General features: G+C 42.6%; 1 protein-coding gene across 3 annotated transcripts in view; it reads left to right on the top strand.

Annotated features, from left to right (window-relative positions):
* LOC310786345 (protein MTSS 1-like) overlaps positions 1-19388 on the top strand; it is a 247430-nt gene continuing 228042 nt past the window's right edge. For all 3 annotated transcript variants that reach the window (XM_083647541.1, XM_083647540.1, XM_083647539.1), the window contains exons 1-2: positions 1-497; positions 10511-10572. In XM_083647541.1, coding sequence (XP_083503667.1) covers positions 426-497; positions 10511-10572 — 134 coding nt within the window. In that variant the 5' untranslated portion in view covers positions 1-425. The remainder of the gene's footprint in view (positions 498-10510; positions 10573-19388) is intronic.

Genomic DNA, 19388 nt, shown 5'->3' with positions numbered 1-19388 from the left:
CGCTAAACGCTGTGGTGGATTCATACTAGTTTTAATAGAAGCAGGCTGCAACAGAAAGTCGCAGTGGCCTCAGTCGTCGAGCCATGGCCAGGCACGGAGCGGCGTGGAGGAGAGAGGGCCATTTAAAAGTCTCTTTCGTCTGAAAGACAAGACGGCTTCTGACGATTTCAACCGAACGGTGGGCTTAGAGTAACGTTAGAGCCGCGCGCTGTTGTTGTTGTTGTTTTTACTGAGTCACAACTTGCATTATTGGTTTTGAGAAGAGCAAAAAAGTGTCACACACGACCCATTTTTTCCCCGTTCATCCGGATATATTGTGGTTGTTTTCCTGGAGAGCTGAGCTGGCGAGCTGTGTGTGTGTGGGGACTGACTGACCGCTGGAGAGCTGTGTGGGGACTGACTGACCGCTGGAGCTGCTCCTGAAAATGGAGGCTGTGATCGAGAAGGAATGCGGTGCGCTCGGAGGACTCTTCCAAACTGTTATCGGAGACATGAAAGTAAGCCAAATAAACTTTGTAAAAATAAGTTGTCTTTTATCCAACAACCATTAAACAACTGCAAAAAAAATAACGTTAAACCAGCTGGCTAGCTTCCCAACTCAAGTAATGTATGTAGTAACTTTTAACGCTAGTTTACATAAACATTTAGCTCGTTAGCTGGCACCTTCTGAACTGAACTCACCCAAAATGTGTAATCTAACTTCTGTAAAATCCGTGAAAGTTTGTGGATTTGACGAAAATGAAATATGGCATTAAAAGGTTTGGAAATGAATAACGTTAGATGGCCTTGGGACATTCTTGGGGTTCCTTTTGTTTAAACAGTATTACATGATTGCAGCCAAGTTCATAATCATGCTGCAGCTCTCTTCGTCCGAGGATGAGCCCATCTCCTAACCTGACCCGACTTTGATGTGTCATGTCTGTGTCCAAAACACCATCTCCTAACCTGACCCGACTTTGATGTGTCATGTCTGTGTCCAAAACACCGTCTCCTAACCTGACCCGACTTTGATGTGTCATGTCTGTGTCCAAAACACCGTCTCCTAACCTTACCCGACTTTGATGTCTCATGTCTGTGTCCAAAACACGACCACTTTCAATCATTGAACATAAGTCAACAAATAAGTATGTCACGAAAAAAGTCTTGGATTTAATTTGATGTCCAAGTTAGTAGGGGAACCTAGTTTTCTGTTCATTTCTATTAGGGTTCACTTCACTCTATTGTATATTTTATTCTATTCTATTCTATTCTATTCTATTCTATTCTATTCTATTCTATTCTAATGGGAAAGATTGATCAAAAATGTAAATGTTATTTTATTCCACTTTGGTCTGGATGTAGCCAACCCAAAAGAGGTAAAGGCTAAATAGGCCAATGAGTCACAAAAGTAGGGCATGTCATTTTGACGTTATTTTTGACAGAGCTTGGCTGATGGGACAATTAGCAGATGTCACAGCTGTCACATTGTGAAGGCATGCTGGGAATGTAGCTGGCAGGCTAGAACCTGAGCTGCAGGATCTGAAGGCTTTGACATGTGTGGGTCAAATGGCCAGCCATCAGGTCTACCACTATCACAAAGGCTACATCCTCACTAGGCCGTTTTCCAGAAAATGAGCAGAATAATGTTCATTTAACCTTACCTTTGTGTCCATACCAGCCTTTCTCTCTGTCCACACAGCTCCCCTGAAAACAGCTATACACTATCCTATAAATAACATAAGGCATTTTTTTTAATTGAAAAGTAGGGGGGGGGTTGAGGATTGCACCAGAAGAAGCACCCACTAAGTCAAATTGCCAGCCATCAGGTCTACCACTGACTCAGCCTTACCTTTTTTTTGTGTGTGGGTTAGACTAGTTAGTACATCATTCTTTTGGCATCATCATTCTGAATTGGGCTCTTCTGTATGAATTAATTCTCACCTTGGATTCTCTCACATATGTTTGCAACATCAAATCCTGTGTGCTGGTAAATCACTTTGTACTGTGGCATGTGTCACTTTGCTGATAGCCTGTATTTGAGTCTAAATGAGAGGTAGAATCCTAATGCAGAGGCTTATATGGCACCGCGCTGCAGTGTTTGGTATGTGTTAGTGGTGCTGAAGCTAGGGCAGAGCAGATGCTGGCCTCTTCAGACAGCGTGGGGTGAGGGAGCAGAGAGAAGAGATACACAGGCTGAGGGAGTCGGGATGCACGGGATTTGATTTTTTTTTGCAAATATCCGATATGCCAATATTGTCCAACTCTTTTGTCCGATTGCCGATAGCGATATATGCAGACATTTCAGAGAACATCAAGTTTCTCCTGTAGTAGAATTAACACATTATTATTTATGCCTACTCTTATGGTGATGGCCCACTGGCAGATGTAAACAATACAACGCTTTTTAAAATGTACACATTCACTGGGCAAAATAAGAAAACTACTTAGGTTATGTAAAACATGCAATTTTCTTTAATATATATATATATATATATATATATATATATATATATATATATATATATATACACACACACATTTTCTTTCCAATCAAACTGTAGGATTCATCCTACTTAAACAGGCTTGGATGATGCTCTCCCTGAGACAATCCTGACAAAATGATCCCTGGTTGTAGTGAACCAGGGATCAATCAATCAATCAACTCTTTATTGACAGACACATAAGGTCCAATAAGAAGACACACAAACAAAAACACTACATTTAAAAGCATCACACCAAAAAAAGTAAAAAAAAAAGTAAAAAAAAATAAAGCAATCAGAACACTAAAGTAAGGCACTATACCAGTGTTTCCAAATGCACGATTTCACATTACTGAAACTGGGTTGAGTCAGCAGCATAATAATCAAATTATGAGATACATTCAAACGACAAATAAACTTAAACGTCAGATTTCTCAGAAGATCATTTGACCTATTTCACAAGTTGCAAAACAAATAAATCCTGTAATCTCTGTCCACACAGAGGACATGGCGTCCAGCATTTAGTCAAGCATTGACTAAATGTGAGCTTCGGGCCAATGCCAAGCCTTTATCATCGGTCATACATCCTTATGAGAGAAAGAGAGAGAAGTGAAATGGAGAGTTTGAGCCACAGACAGTGGAAGAGAGGCTTAAGCTTAAAATACACTATAAGACTTTCCCTCCGATTTTCCATTTGGGCTCAGTCTGTCTTTGTTGACTCTAGTCTGCAGTTGTTGTGCCCGTCGGCAGCAACATCTGTTGGTGTATGATGGCTACAGATTTCTAATAGTCAAGTGTAACCTGCCTCCCGATGCCAGTCAGAGCAGGTCGGAGGCGGAGCCACAACGGTTATCATGTTTGAATTTCTCCTGTAGTGTAAACTGTAAACTGGTGCAACGACCTGACTCAACTCAACAACTCAACGTGCATGTGGAATGAATCCCGTCAATATCCAATGAAAGAATATGATGCAATGAGGCAAAAGCAGTCTAATAGCTCGTCATTCTTCATACAATAGATATTTCGGATACCGAGGCACATCAAAGCAAACCGCTAAAAGCCTGTTGCTGATGGTTAAGTCAGAAAGAATAAAACCGAAACTTCCCGTTAGAACTTTCAAAATAAAAGTATACCATTGCAGCATGTGTTTGTGTGTGTGATCTGAAATACCCCAAGTACCAAAGAGGAAATAAAGAACACAATTGCATAGAAACCTGTTTTAAATTAACATAATGTGGCTTCAAAATGTCAATTTGAACCCGTAGTGAGTCATGCAGTAATAGATTCACGCTTTTACTTTGAAACTAAAATTGTCTAGCTTCCGTATGGTTAGTATGGTCATGTCAAGTTTGCTGGTTGTTTGTGTTACGGGTTCTTCAATAAACACACCGTCTTATAACTTGAAAGAGCTTTACTTTGATTTGGCAGTTAGATGTTGACACCAGACCGTCTGTGCGTCTCATGATGCGGCTCTACTGTGCAGTTCACTTCCTGAATCTGTCTGACTAGACTGCTTACTGCACATGCTTCAGATGATAGGCTTATACTCAAATCACTTATCATTACAGTTTTCACCAGAGTTCGCTTGGCGCACAGTCGGGTAGTGTATTTTGATCTGTGATTCCAGTCGTGATAAAACATCTTAATGAAAAAGTCGTGGAGTATAAACTCCCCAGTCTTTTCATAATCTGTTAAGATTTTCAAAGTTGTCTAGTGTATCTGCAGCATTAGAAAGATACCGTAAAATACCAATTATTAGCCCGGGCGTTAATTGACAAAATATGTAGCCAGACCCCGCGTCAATATGGGACCTGCGGCAGTTTGGGACCTGCTTTAATTATTTTTGTACAAAAATATTGCTCAGAAAAGATTGTAAATAGTATGAAATTGTTTATATAAACCATTTATTTTAATGAGTTGGCTACAGCCCTCCACACGATTGCTTGTCTATGGGGAGAGCCGCGCCTCCCTCTCAGCGCAGCAGAGCACATTGCATGCCAGTTCTGGCCTGTACATGAAATCAAATAAAATTTGAGCTGAACTGTGACCTACCGGTATTTACCACTAAACTTTCTCCGCTGAAGGTGAGAGAACATGATCATCATGTGAGCAGATTATTTGTTGCATGCGCTGCCTCCTCCGCTGGCTGCATGCGCTGCCCCCTCCGCTGCAGTGTGCGGTGAAATACCAATTAGAAGCCGACTTCTATGCCCGCTGGCAGGGAAACATACCATATAGGCACATTTCTCAAAATAATTATTATACCAGAGATGTCGGTTTTAGTGTATAAAAATCTTCAGGAAATGCCTACACAATTTTCAGAATCATCAGATGTTGACGGAAAACGAATTTTGATCAGCAAGTTTCGGGCATGTGTTTTTTTTCCTCGTTGTTCCTCGTTTCCTCGTTGTTCGTCTTCTTCATCCGATTTTTCTTCTTCGTTGTGTTTGGGAGATGCATTCAACAGGATGTCGCAAAGGTAAAAAGAAAACATTGAAAAAACTAACCGGGCGTCAAATTGGGACCTGCTTTTATGTACAAAATATGTATCCAGACCCCGCTTATATATGGGACCCGCGGCAATTTGGAAGTCGGCTTCTAATTGGTATTTTACGGTAGGTAGAGAGTTGAGTTTGCTGTTGGGTGTTATGTTCCACAGCATGCCATGACATTCCTTGGGCTACGCCCACTGCCACTAGTAGCACTCAGCCACAAACATCCCCTCACAGTAGATTCAGCACTCAGCCACAAACATCCCCTCACAGTAGATTCAGCCACAAACACCCCCTCACAGTAGATTCAGCCACAAACATCCCCTCACAGTAGATTCAGCCACAAACACCCCCTCACAGTAGATTCAGCCACAAACACCCCCTCACAGTAGATTCAGCCACAAACACCCCCTCACAGTAGATTCAGCCACAAACATCCCCTCACAGTAGATTCAGCCACAAACATCCCCTCACAGTAGATTCAGCCACAAACATCCCCTCACAGTAGATTCAGCCACAAACATCCCCTCACAGTAGATTCAGCCACAAACATCCCCTCACAGTAGATTCAGCCACAAACACCCCCTCACAGTAGATTCAGCCACAAACACCCCCTCACAGTAGATTCAGCCACAGACATCCCCTCACAGTAGATTCAGCCACAGACATCCCCTCACAGTAGATTCAGCCACAGACATCCCCTCACAGTAGATTCAGCCACAGACATCCCCTCACAGTAGATTCAGCCACAAACACCCCCTCACAGTAGATTCAGCCACAAACATCCCCTCACAGTAGATTCAGCCACAAACATCCCCTCACAGTAGATTCAGCCACAGACATCCCCTCACAGTAGATTCAGCCACAAACATCCCCTCACAGTAGATTCAGCCACAAACATCCCCTCACAGTAAATTCAGCCACAAACATCCCCTCACAGTAGATTCAGCCACAAACATCCCCTCACAGTAAATTCAGCCACAAACATCCCCTCACAGTAGATTCAGCCACAGACATCCCCTCACAGTAGATTCAGCCACAAACATCCCCTCACAGTAGATTCAGCCACAAACATCCCCTCACAGTAGATTCAGCCACAAACATCCCCTCACAGTAGATTCAGCCACAAACATCCCCTCACAGTAGATTCAGCCACAGGCACAGACATCCCCTCACAGTAGATTCAGCCACAGACATCCCCTCACAGTAGATTAAGCCACAAACATCCCCTCACAGTAGATTCAGCCACAAACATCCCCTCACAGTAGATTCAGCCACAGGCACAGACATCCCTTCACAGTAGATTCAGCACTCAGCTTGCCATTGTTCATCCTCATAGTTTCCTTCTTGTTACATTATTACATTAGGCCTTTCTAATGGCTTTACATAAAAGGCTCCTTCAACTATTTTCAGCCCAGGACCCAAATGAAGTGAATGTAGTCCCCTTGGGAGCCAGGCTCATTATAACATATTAGTACTCGTGTTGTGTGGGGATCCTTCTGAAAGAGGCCTGTGACCCATTTTGTGGCCCAACACATGCAGGGCACTACAATGACATCTTTTCTCCCATGAACATGACATGGAAAAATATGGAGCACAGGAGAGAAAAAAGTAGGAGCATGGCATATGAAAATGATTGAAAGTTAGATTGTAGAATGTTGGAAGTTGTCAGTTTGTCTCACTACTTACTCATCTTATTATTATTATTATTATTACTCATCTATTTTTCACCATTTTTCAACAGGTTTAAATTCAGACTCCATTACGTCTGTTGTCAATGAGATAGATTTTTTTGGGGGGGGGACAGAGTAAGTGACATATAGAAGCTTCAGCCTTAGCTGTTTGGTGGGTAGCACGTTAGTGGAGGTGAGGTGTCTATGTCCTCACTGTGCTAGTTCTGCTGATAGATAGATGGATAGATAGGTAGATAGATAGCTAGTGCCGTTGTGTTGACGCAATGCGTAGTTTAGCTAGATGCAAAAAGGCTACTGTAGGACTACTCACTAGAGCTCAGGACTCAATAGAGAGTAGGGCTGTGCAATAAAATCGATACGGCAATATATCGCAATATTTGTTTCTGCAATACTGTATCGATATTTCAGAGAAGTATCATGATATATCGCTATATCGATTTTTTGCAAAGCTGTGTGTTCAGTGACACAATAAGAATACTTTTTATTTCAGTGTGTTCAGTAATACACTCAACACTAGTTTTGACTCAATTTGTCCACTAAGTTATCAATATAAAGAGATTTAAAAATAAAAAATTTAAATTTTCACTAAATGATTTAGAGTATTGCAATTCATCGCAATATGTATTGTATCGCAATGTATCGTGATACAATCGTATCGTGACCCATGTATCGTATCGTGAGGTCCTTGCCAATACCCAGCCCTAATAGAGAGGCAGACTGATCAGGCTGCAGGCTGGGGACATGAAGGTTTTGTAAAACGGAACCGCCCAAAGCAGAGTGTTTGAGGTGGGGGCAACCTGTTGTCGGCCAGCCAGTAACTGAGCCGGTGTCTCAATCGATCTTGTATTTTATTAGATTTTATTTTATTTTATTTATTTTACTTGATTATATTTTATTGTACGGTATTTTATTAGGATTTGTTGGGTATATTTTTAATTGTACTAATTGTCTTTTATTTTATTTTATTTTATGCTTATTTTTATTGATTATTCACTGTGCCCTACTTCCCCATATTATCCTCCCCCCTGCGTGGCAGGCACACCCACGCGTTACCCGCAGACTCTGACAAGTGCTTGACGCACTCATACTGTTATACACTTACACACATCCAGGCATACACACAACAGTGCACATTTTATCACAGTCATCTTAAAGGATGGGTTTTCCGTGGGGAATATGAATATATATTAAATCTCACGCCCCTAAGGTTTTAGAATCCGTTGAAATTTTTGAAATTGGTTATTAACTGCCATGCCTATCAAGCATCTATCACATTATTTCCATGTCGCTCTGACGCAAAACGCGTCAGAGCGACACCCCCCGCCTTGCGGAAGTCGTGCACCTATGAACTACAACTGTTGTGAACCATGGTCCCGCCTCTAGAGGTCCTCCACGCCCCTTCAGAGGTCTGAAGAAAAACGAAAAGGCAGCCATCTTTTCAACCGCCTAGCCTGCTGTAGCTAATATTAGCTTCCCATAGTTCCTTGCAAAGAGACGATTTTCTCGGGAACGGAAGCACTAACAGACACGGGACTGGCGGCATTGGAAAGCTCGTCAAATTTTACATCTAGTAGTATGTGGCTTGAAGTAACGAAATCAACGCTGAGCAATGTACCCATTTTTACACATTTTTACAGAAAATAGTTACAACATCAGATGCACGTAACTCCTACGAAAATGCCTTAAAATGCATGAATTTTTTTTTATGAAGACATCTCCCGACATATATACTTCAGTTTAAATTTGGTGCAATTTGGAGGCAATTGATTTTCGATTTATTTTCGATTTATTTCTTCTTCTCTCCATGTCTTCTCTCCATGTCTTCTTCTTCTTTGAGTTTTATGGCGGTTGGCAAACATATATGTGCATTACCGCCACCTACTGGAGTTTGATATCAGCCAAACGCCTGAGGGGTGGGCATGGAAACGAAGGCCACGCGAGCCCAGTGCATTGTGGGAAATGTAGTATTTCGAGTCCCCGCACCCGCACCTCCCCCCCACCCCCCCCCCCCCCCACACACACACAGAGTGGATTTCTGGTGATATCTCAGGCTGTAAACAACCAATTTCAAAAATTTCAACGGATTTGAAAACCTTAGGGGCGTGAGATTTAATATATATTCATATCCCCCACGGAAAACCCGGCCTTTAAGGACCGCAATGGAAATAAGCTGTTAGCTTTATTGCGTTTTTATATCCTTTTGATAATGGTGGGCCTGTGTATGTATATATGTATATACTGTTTGTTCATTATCAATAAAGAACTCAATCAATAAAAAAAAAATTCAAATCCTGCCTCAAGAAAAAGTGTAAACAGGGAAATGGCGATATTTAGGATTTCTCAAACTTTTTGAGGCTTACAATTACCGTAGTCACATAAGACCCTAAATTACATAGTAATTTTGTGGATTTCGGTTTCCAGGGTCTTTAAAGAGCAGTTACTACAGTTAGGACTCAAGACTCACATACCCCTGAAAAAACAAAAATTTAATTAAAACATGCCCCCAGGGCAGAAATATGGAGAAAAAGAGCATGTTCATTATAAAGGCATTATAATGAACATGCTAAAAAAAATGCCATCTGGGCAGATAACACCTGTGATGTCAATCGGGCTACTGTACTTACTGTAATAATAATAATAATATACAGTCAATGTGTACAGCAGAAGACTTTCTAAAACACCAGACGTAAGATTATCGTATTTGTACGATGATTATCATATTTGTACGTTAATTTACCTCCAACAATGATCATTTTGACCCTCTGGTACGATAATTCAACACTGCCCAGAATGCATTTCGGCACTGAAGGAGCAGAGAAGGCAACTATTTAGTTTCTGTTTAGTTTGGGCTCTATCTATGGTAAATATGGCACTTTATGAAGTTTTAATAGTTTCAGTAGTCAAACATAACTAGTACTGAAACTAGTTGATCACCAATATGCAATCGTTTTTTCAAAATAACGCTTATTTGGAAATATAATTTTGGAGAACCAGAGACCGCACAGCCGACCGACCATCTCAGCTCATCTAACCCGGCTCTAGACTGGTCTCAGGCGGATAAGACGGATGGACAGATGCTCGGCGTATGGAGGGAATGATCCGAGGGAACGCTTGTTTATTAAAAACGTCACAGGTGTTATGGCTCGATTTGCGGGTTTTCATGTGCCAGCTGCTTTACAAAAATGAGTCTAGATTAGGGTTGTCAAAAGTATCGATAGTATCGATAAAAGTTAATACTAAACATTTTAAACGGATACAATACTCATTTGCAACAGGTATCGATAGTATCGATAAGTATCAATACTAAAAATTTGAAACGGATACAATACTCATTTGCAACTGTATCAATATCAGCAGTGCTTTCTCTTAATGAAAAATCAAACATACCACTGATTTGTCCCTCCCTGTCATTGGTGGGTATCTTTTGCTTCAACAAGTTCAAAGTATTCTGATAGGCTGATGACTAGAGCAGGGGTAATCTGTTGTGTAAGGTCAAAGTTTTGAATGAGTTTTATCAGGCCTAGATTATGGGGAAGCGTGCATCTGTCTGTCCATCTGTCTTTGTTTATTTTTTTCCCTCTTGATGTGTTCTCATCCCGCCGCGTGGTATCGAAAATGGTATCGAGTATCGATATATTCCTGGGTATCGGTATCGAAGTAGAAATTATAGTATCGTGACATCCCTAGTCTAGATGCAACTGTGTGCTGAAAAAAACAAAGGAGAATCCTAATTGCTACATACAAGTCCCACATATTAATGCAAAGTGGTCTCTAACCTGCACCTAACCTGCATGGCTTTAAGTAACTCTGGGAACACTGGTGTCAGTATAATGATGAGCATGCTTCTGTCTGTGTGTTCCCACAGAGCAGCTACCCTATTTGGGAGGACTTCATCACCAAGGCCGGGAAGCTGCAGTCACAGCTCAGGTGAGTGTGTGCGTGCGTGCATGTGTCTGTGTGCATGTGGGTCTGTATGTTACGGCTTTATGCCTGTGTGTCCCAATTCCTGATAGAACAGAAAATGAGGTAACACTTTATTTGGATAGTCCGCCTACAGAGAGTCTACATAGTATTTTAAATATTTCAACAGCTTATTAGTTGACATTCTACAAATTCAACTGTTTGGGCGTCCGGGTAGTGTAAAGGTATATTCCCTGCCTACCAACCTATGACTCGCAGGTTCGAACCCTCATGTGGAAACCACACAAAATTTATTTTGAAATCTGATATTGGAATGGAGCTATCTAGTGTATTAATTATCTTTGCTTTACTTAATATTGATGTACGTATGCAAATCGACACATTTTTGTAGTCGATGAGGTCGACTACAAGGACTCGATTCACACATCCGCATGGCGATGCATCGATTATAAGATTAATTTGGACACCCCTTACTGCTTGGTAGTCGACGAGAGAGACGTGCTGCTCGGTGATAGCAGTTCCCTCGCTGTGGTAAGAAACCCAGGCCAGGGATGGGAGTTGCAGTGACATTGACGAGCAGCAGAGCTTTGATGTTTGCCTCCTTTGCGTGTGGCTCGTTAATGCCGCCGCCTCTCTCATGTTAAAAATATTGATTTTTTTGCCACAACACAACCTGCATTTTGCTTGGCCCGGGCTTGGCCTGTTGCGGTTGCCCATGACATGTATGCAGCCTATTTGTCCATTAGCCAAGCGGCTGTATCAGGCCACCGCCAAACTAGTTTTCAGGCAACGTTGATGTGCTTGTGTACATTATTTCTTAGCACATGAATTATTATAAACTCAGCGTAAATGAAGGACGTGAAAATATTTATGAAACAAATTTCAATCACTTTTCCAAAACTTTCCAAAAAATATTTCTTTCCATAACTTTTCCAGGACCTGGAAATTGTATTTTAAATTTCCATCACTTTATCAGGTTTTTCATGCCCGTATGAACCCTGAAATTAGTTTGGTTGTACTTGTACTGTTCAGTAACTATATGAAAAAGAATTGTGATAAAATCATGGATCGTGATCCTGCCTGAAAAAATCGTGATATGTCCTTGTGCTCTTGCCTCTTCTCACTGGTTCTACATCCTCGTGCTCTTGGCTTCTTCTTCTCACTGGTTCTACATCCTCGTGCTCTTGGCCTCTTCTTCTTACTAGTTCTACATCCTCGTGCTCTTGGCCTCTTCTTCTTACTGGTTCTACATCCTCGTGCTCTTGGCCTCTTCTTCTTACTCGTTCTACATCCTCATGCTCTTGCCTCTTCTTCTCACTGGTTCTACATCCTCGTGCTCTTGGCCTCTTCTTCTTACTGGTTCTACATCCTCGTGCTCTTGGGCTCTTCTTCTTACTGGTTCTACATCCTCGTGCTCTTGCCTCTTCTCACTGGTTCTACATCCTCGTGCTCTTGGCCTCTTCTGCTTACTGGTTCTACATCCTGTGCTCTTGCCTCTTCTTCTCACTGGTTCTACATCCTCGTGCTCTTGGCCTCTTCTTCTTACTGGTTCTACATCCTCGTGCTCTTGCCTCTTCTTCTCACTGGTTCTACATCCTCGTGCTCTTGGCCTCTTCTTCTTATTGGTTCTACATCCTCGTGCTCTTGGCCTCTTCTTCTTACTGGTTCTACATCCTCGTGCTCTTGGCCTCTTCTTCTTACTGGTTCTACATCCTCATGCTCTTGGCCTCTTCTTCTCACTGGTTCTACATCCTCGTGCTCTTGGCCTCTTCTTCTCACTGGTTTCTACATCCTCGTGCTCTTGCCTCTTCTTCTCACTGGTTCTACATCCTCGTGCTCTTGGCCTCTTCTCACTGGTTCTACATCCTCGTGATCTTGGCCTCTTCTTCTTACTGGTTCTACATCCTCGTGCTCTTGGCCTCTTCTTCTTACTGGTTCTACATCCTCATGCTCTTGGCCTCTTCTTCTTACTGGTTCTACATCCTCGTGCTCTTGCCTCTTCTTCTCACTGGTTCTACATCCTCGTGCTCTTGGCCTCTTCTTCTCACTGGTTCTACATCCTCGTGCTCTTGGCCTCTTCTTCTCACTGGTTCTACATCCTCGTGCTCTTGCCTCTTCTTCTCACTGGTTCTACATCCTCCTCCTCTTGGCCTCTTCTTCTCACTGGTTCTACATCCTCGTGCTCTTGCCTCTTCTTCTCACTGGTTCTACATCCTCGTGCTCTTGGCCTCTTCTTCTCACTGGTTCTACATCCTCGTGCTCTTGGCCTCTTCTTCTCACTGGTTCTACATCCTCGTGCTCTTGCCGGGCGTATACAATGGATGTCAGTGTCAATTCCCTTCCCAAGCAGTTTTAAGTGGACACGTGTCCACAGACAAACCAGCAATGACAGTTGATAGAAAAGCCTAATGTCTTCACAATACTGTCCAGAGTCATTCTGTGTCCTTTCCCCCCATTTAGTCTTCATTAAGGCGGATTTAATTTCCCCCATTATGAAGGGGGTTGTCTTTCCAATGCTGTAACCTCCTGAAAAAATTATTCCAAGTCTTCTGCAAACAATGGATGTCAATCCCAGCCACCTTTTCTAGTTGGTTTTAAGTGGCCACGTGTCTGTAGACAAACTACCTCTGACAGCCCACATAAAAGCTCATTGTCCTGCAGGTACTGCAAATATGCATGCCCTGTAGCCTAAATTATTGTTAGGTTAACAATGCGCGGCAGTTTCCTAGTTGTTTTTAAGTGTCCACGTGTCCACAGACGAACAAATACTGACAGTCATATAAAGGCCCAGGATCTTGACAATACTTTACGCAGTGGTTCCCAACCTTAGGGTCGTGACCCTAAGTGGGATCGCCTGGAATTCAAATAGGGTTGCTGATTTATTTATTATTATTTATTATTATTATTATTATTATTATTTTACACCAGACGCAATTTAATACTACCGAAGATGATTAGGGTCACCTGCGATTTTTTTTTTACTTATTTTTTACTTCTGAGTTAAAGTGATAATCTCTAAGATTTCAGTGTTGTTCTCTTGGGTGACACCTATGGCGATGAGTGGTAATTGCAGGTGACATCCAAACAGTGTTGCAATATGTGACATTACTAATGTCACATAATGTCACTATATGCTGCAAAGGCTTCCATCAATGGACCATAGCCTCAATCAACATTGTGAGTGACTTAATTTTTTATTTTATTTAGATACAAATCTTTGAGATTATAACTTTAAATCAGGATTCTGAGAATAAAGCCAGAGTTTTGAGATTAAAGTCCGAATTCTCAGATTAAAGTCAGAAAAGAGAAAAAGAAGCATACTATGTGACATCACTGACGATGTCACTGATGACATTATCGATGTGTACTGGAATTTGAATGTCGCGGGTCCCTAGATCTTTGCCACATCAAAATAGGGTCACAAGTAGGGATGTTCATTTTGAAAAATGTCTATATATATATATATTTTACAAAATGAATGCCTATGGCAGAAAATACGAAAGACAACGTGTTCTCCTCAATTAATTCTTTATTTCAATGTGTCTCCTCTCCAACACTCTGCTGTCCCCGGCGCATGCCGGTGTGAATTCCCCATGTTTAAAACAGTTTTGTTGGCACAAAAGCCCGTGCCCAGCCAGAAAACTAGAGACTATATGAAGCTCCACCTCACGTTAGTCGGCTGTGCAATTGAGTGGGGCGAGGAGGAACGAATTCCAGCCAAACCTAGTCCGCAAATTTTTTTTTTTTTTTTTTTTTTATAATAACAATAATCGATAAGAATTCCACATGATCGATTCCATTCCTTAACGATCAATTATCGATTTTCGATAACTGATGAACATCCCTAGTCACAAGCCAAAAAAGGTTGGGAACCCCTGCTTTACAGAGACTACTTGGTGTCCCAGTCCTTCATTTTCTCAGTATTTGGGCTGATTAATATCAATATGTTATTCAAGTGTCTCCATCATTCAGGGGTTAAATATGTGACCCAGCAGTGCTTTACTCACGGGGGTATGTGTACCCTTGTTCCTAATGACTGGCTGACTGTTTGGCAGTAGGGTGTCTGTGTGTCTGCCTGGACAGTGGACACCCTGTGCACTGGTGAGGTTACTGTACGATATGCTGAACAATTAATCGCAAATAAATTGCAATCGCAATATGAACTTATGCAATTTCCAAATTGCAGACACTGCAATTAATATCTTCAACAATGAGTTTTAGAGCTGCAGGCAAGGTATCTTTGGTCCATGAATCAATTAATACTAGTGCAGTGCCCGTTCCCCCATGCACCACCCCGTGGGCGGGGTCAGGTTCCCGGCAGCGCCATTAATCATTAACATCCCTAGTCCCAAGAGAAGATAAATTCTGTCTTTGTGCGATCATTGGGTTTGATTCATAGATAGATTGCTATATTTTGGTATTTTAGAAGCAGCTGTAGCCTCTGTAAACTCCAGGCTGCAGGAGTTGCAGCATATAGCTGGCAGTAACGATGGCCTTTCTGCTGAAGCACTAATAAGGTGCCGTGTCCACAGAAAGCGTTTTTTGAGCTGCCAGCATATTAAAACTGAACTAGACTAAAAATATCAACAAACATGGTGGAGGAGAGGCTCTGTGAGAATTATTAATTGTATTATCTTGTGTGTTTGAAGTTAGCCTGCCATTTACCTTGTATGCTAGCTAGCTAACGTTAGCTACTAACTAGGCCTGTGAATCTTCACTGGCCTCACGATTCGATTCGATTACGATTCATCTGTCAACGATTCGATTCGATTCCACGATGCATCACGATGCATCTCGATTACAGCTCCAACAGTATTGCAGCTCCAACTATCAAATCCTCAATTTTCTGTACTATTAACTGCACATGGCTACTTTTTCATCAATTAATACAAGCAGTCAGATGAATATCAAGTCCCTTTTTGATTTTAAAGTGCTTTAAAATCTGAATGTCAACAGAAATTTAAACATAAACGATTCAACGATTCATCTGATTCGATTCGATTGACACGTCCGCATCGCGATGCATCGATTATACGATTGATTTTGACACCCCTACTACTAACAGTAACCTATGTGGGATTCGAAATAATGAAGGTTATACCAAACCCCACATAGGTTACGCTAAAACCACCACCGCAAAGCGTCCTACCTGTAGTTGTCCAGTCGGCAGGAAAGTATCGCGGGACTTCACGAGACTTGGTGACCGAGATCACGTTTGAGGTAATTTGATCCCTGTGCGACTCCAGGAAATGGCCTGGGGCGAAATATCACTCTGGTGGATGTTGAGGGATCACATTATGACGATATTTGGGGAAAACGGGAATAAAAATAGCTATTTAGATGCAGGAAAGACAGGCTCACACTTGGCCCCAAATCAGCTCCATTTTACAACTGACTTGGACGCTATTGATCTCAAAACAACGCTAGGACGGCCAGAAACGCCGCGGACATCGCTGGGTGAGTGGTCAAATCATAATTATTGCCAGGAGATGGGTCCAGGTTCAAAAAAACCGAAATTCTCCTTTAACGTTTTGTTATTTGCGCCGTTCAAATTGTTGGTAGTGAGAGCCACTGCTTCATTCAGTCACCTGGCTCTGTGCTGTTAGCACAGAGGCTTTAGTAGCCTATCGAAGCCCGCTGGTCTCCGTGAAGAGCTCAGCTGTCCAGTTGTAATGAACGCATTGCAGCGCACCGCAGCGACTTAATAAATTATTAATTATTCCCCCCACCCCCGCCAATGACGATGCCATCGTGGATCACGATGGTTCACTGTGGAATAATCACGATGGATAAATTCCTGACATCGCACAACCCTAATGGACACGGGGTGTCAGCGTCAAAGCCTTAGCCTTCGCCATATGCGCCGAGGGTTGTGCCACCGCTGGCGAGCCTGCTGCGCAGCTGGCATGCAGCTCCCTGAAAATATGACTTGACGCACAAATATAATATAATTTAGATGTGGAGGTAACTGGAGAGAGAGTCAAAGCTATTACCAAGTACCGTAAATTCCGGACTATAAGCCGCGGCTTTTTTCCCGTTTTTTGGCCTTTTTTGCCCCCTGCGGCTTATATAACGGTGCGGCTTATCTATGGATTTTTCCAGCAAACGGCCACTCGGGAACCTCCAAAATCTATGGATGTTGGTATGAGGCAGAACGAGAGCAAGACAGACATTATGAGAGCGAGACCCTGATTGGATGATGTTGCAAAAAATGTGCCTCGCGACCTGATTGGAGCACTGTGCCACTACTCTCTCTCAGCCACTACGGTAAAACACCCTCCCTCCCTCCTCCCTCGCTCCGGGGGGAAAAAGGCAGCGATTGAGCCTGTAAGACAGTCTGAATGAAATTGAATGTAACATTCCCAATTCTATGTATTACATTCTAAAAAACTAACAGCAACATTTTGGAAGGCTAAGCCACACAACTAGCTCGTTGTAATCTAACATCATGCTTCAAAAGATGGAGAACTGGCTGTGTTACGACGATGGCGGCGATTGAGCCTGAAAGCCATGTCTGAGACAGTAGCGAGACAGGAACAACAACAGCAGCAGCAGCAAAGGATCATGCACAAACCCGAGACGAAAGGGACTGTCCGTCAGGGCGCGGACGACTGTGTGTCAGCAACTCCCTCCCGACTACCAGGAGAAAATTACAAACTTCGGCGAATTCACACAAAGAAAGATCAAGGAATATTCCATCGGACCGGAGCAGATCATAAATATGGATGAAGTGCCTTTGACGTTCGACCTGCCTCTCACTAGGACTGTTAACAAGAAAGGTGAATCGTCCATCACGTTGAGAACCACAGGTCACGAGAGAACGAATTTCACTTGTGTTCTTGGCTGCACAGCAGCTCCCGCCGATGGTGATTTTTAAGCATCTCACAATGTGTGATTTTGTCTGGGGATTAGTGACCTGACTTTTGTTTTGTTGAAATGTTAATAAATGGGAGCTTCCCCAAACAGCCATCTCTTTCCCGACAATCCCCTCTGTGCACGAAGCCTTACATATGGTAATTAAACATCAAAACACCCGCGGCTTATAGACCGGTGCGGCTTATAGAAGAAAAAAATAGTCACCTTTGAAGGTGCGGCTTATAGACCGGTGCGCCTTATAGTCCGGAATTTACGGTATATGCACTACATCCTCCTTGCGGCTAACTTCTAGTCATTGAAATTCGAGTGAAATCACACAATTGACTAATTTTGCTGGGGACTCTTCCTTGAGCCCTGGTCAAGCTGACGTTGGAGTATATGGGTCTGCCGTCGGGAATGCTCCAAATAGTGGCTGATATTGGAGCATGTTCCCAGCTTAAGAGTCTCTTCTTATGTGAGCCTAACCAAACGGCTTTTTGTGTCTACTTGAAGAGCGATCTCCAGCCACCTTAAATTTGGCCAAACTAGGTCTTTCAACTGCAGAATAACCCCCCCCCGCCCACACACACACACACACACACACACACACACACACACACACACACACACACACACACACACACACACACACACACACACACACACACACACACACACACACACACACACACACACACACACACACACACACACACGCCCAGGACTCCTGTCATCTGTTTTGGAACTGGGGAAGATAGAAGGGCACAAATGCGCACACACAAAACAAAATACAAACACACCCATCTTTCTTCCTTGGTCTAACCAGCTGTGTGTGTGTGTGTGTGTGTGTGTGTGTGTGTGTGTGTGTGTAATGACGTCCTAAGGCAGACTACTCTGTAATTTAGCCCCTCTGCTCCCCTCTCTCAAAGCAACTAGGAAATCAACCAATTACAGTCTTGGGGCTGTTCTGTCATTTTTTGGTCCAAATATGGTGTTTTTCTGCTGCCCATACTGGCTTTTTAGCAGCCAACACACACACACACACACACACACACACACACACACACACACAGCTTTGAGGAAAGAGGGCAGGGTGGAATATAGGCGAGTTGATTTCTAATCACAATCTGCTTTGAACTGGTCGTGGCTGTGCAGCTGTGTCAGGGCTAGGCTTAAATAGGCCTCCCACCTTCTGCTTTCAAGTTCATTTTCAGAAGAGACAGGCCACTTCAAAACTGACCAAATCCAGCCTATGAATCTTAGAAAGAAAGAAAGAAAGAAAGAAAGAAAGAAAGAAAGAAAGAAAGAAAGAAAAATTAGCTTTTGCCTTCCTTCTGCCATGAATCTTGATAGCTTGCCTCTGAAAGTAGGGATGCACCGATTGCAACAATAAAATACCAATATATATTTTATTTGCCCTTTTGTGACGGGGAAACAAAGACACCTTCATTATTAACAATTATAAAACGGCTCTCTCAAATCAAGCAATCTGATTGGTTCACAGCCATTGTATAAATCCAATAACCCACTCCAATAACCCATGGCCATGGTTTATTGAGTTGCCATGGCAACTCTTACTAAAAGGCTTTGGTTACCTCAAATGACAGTGTAGAAAAAACAAATGGCGGAGACAGCTGTCAGATCCTTGTGAATCGATCTTCGTTTATAACTTTACTAATACTTCGCAGAAAATTATGTTTTGTACAAGAATAGACGCGGGCTAATGTCTTAACCCCTCTCTCACGCGCCCTCACTCTTAACACATTGAGTGCCAAGGACGTCTGTGGACGTCCTAAAAAAAAGTAACGAGAAGTGCCAAGGACGTCTGTGGACGTCCTAAAATCATAATTCATATTATTCCATAATTCTGCTGTTTAAGGTCGTACCCAGCCAGTGAGCATGAATCCCTTCAAGGGATCACACGGCGCCACCTTAAACATCTACACGGGAGCTGCGCCACCCACCTC

The sequence above is a fragment of the Poromitra crassiceps genome, assembly GCF_964638095.1.
Source record: "Poromitra crassiceps genome assembly, chromosome: 1".
Taxonomy (NCBI): domain Eukaryota; kingdom Metazoa; phylum Chordata; class Actinopteri; order Beryciformes; family Melamphaidae; genus Poromitra; species Poromitra crassiceps.
Note: the sequence above shows the minus strand (reverse complement) of the source record. Positions and strands in the feature narration are given on the sequence as shown.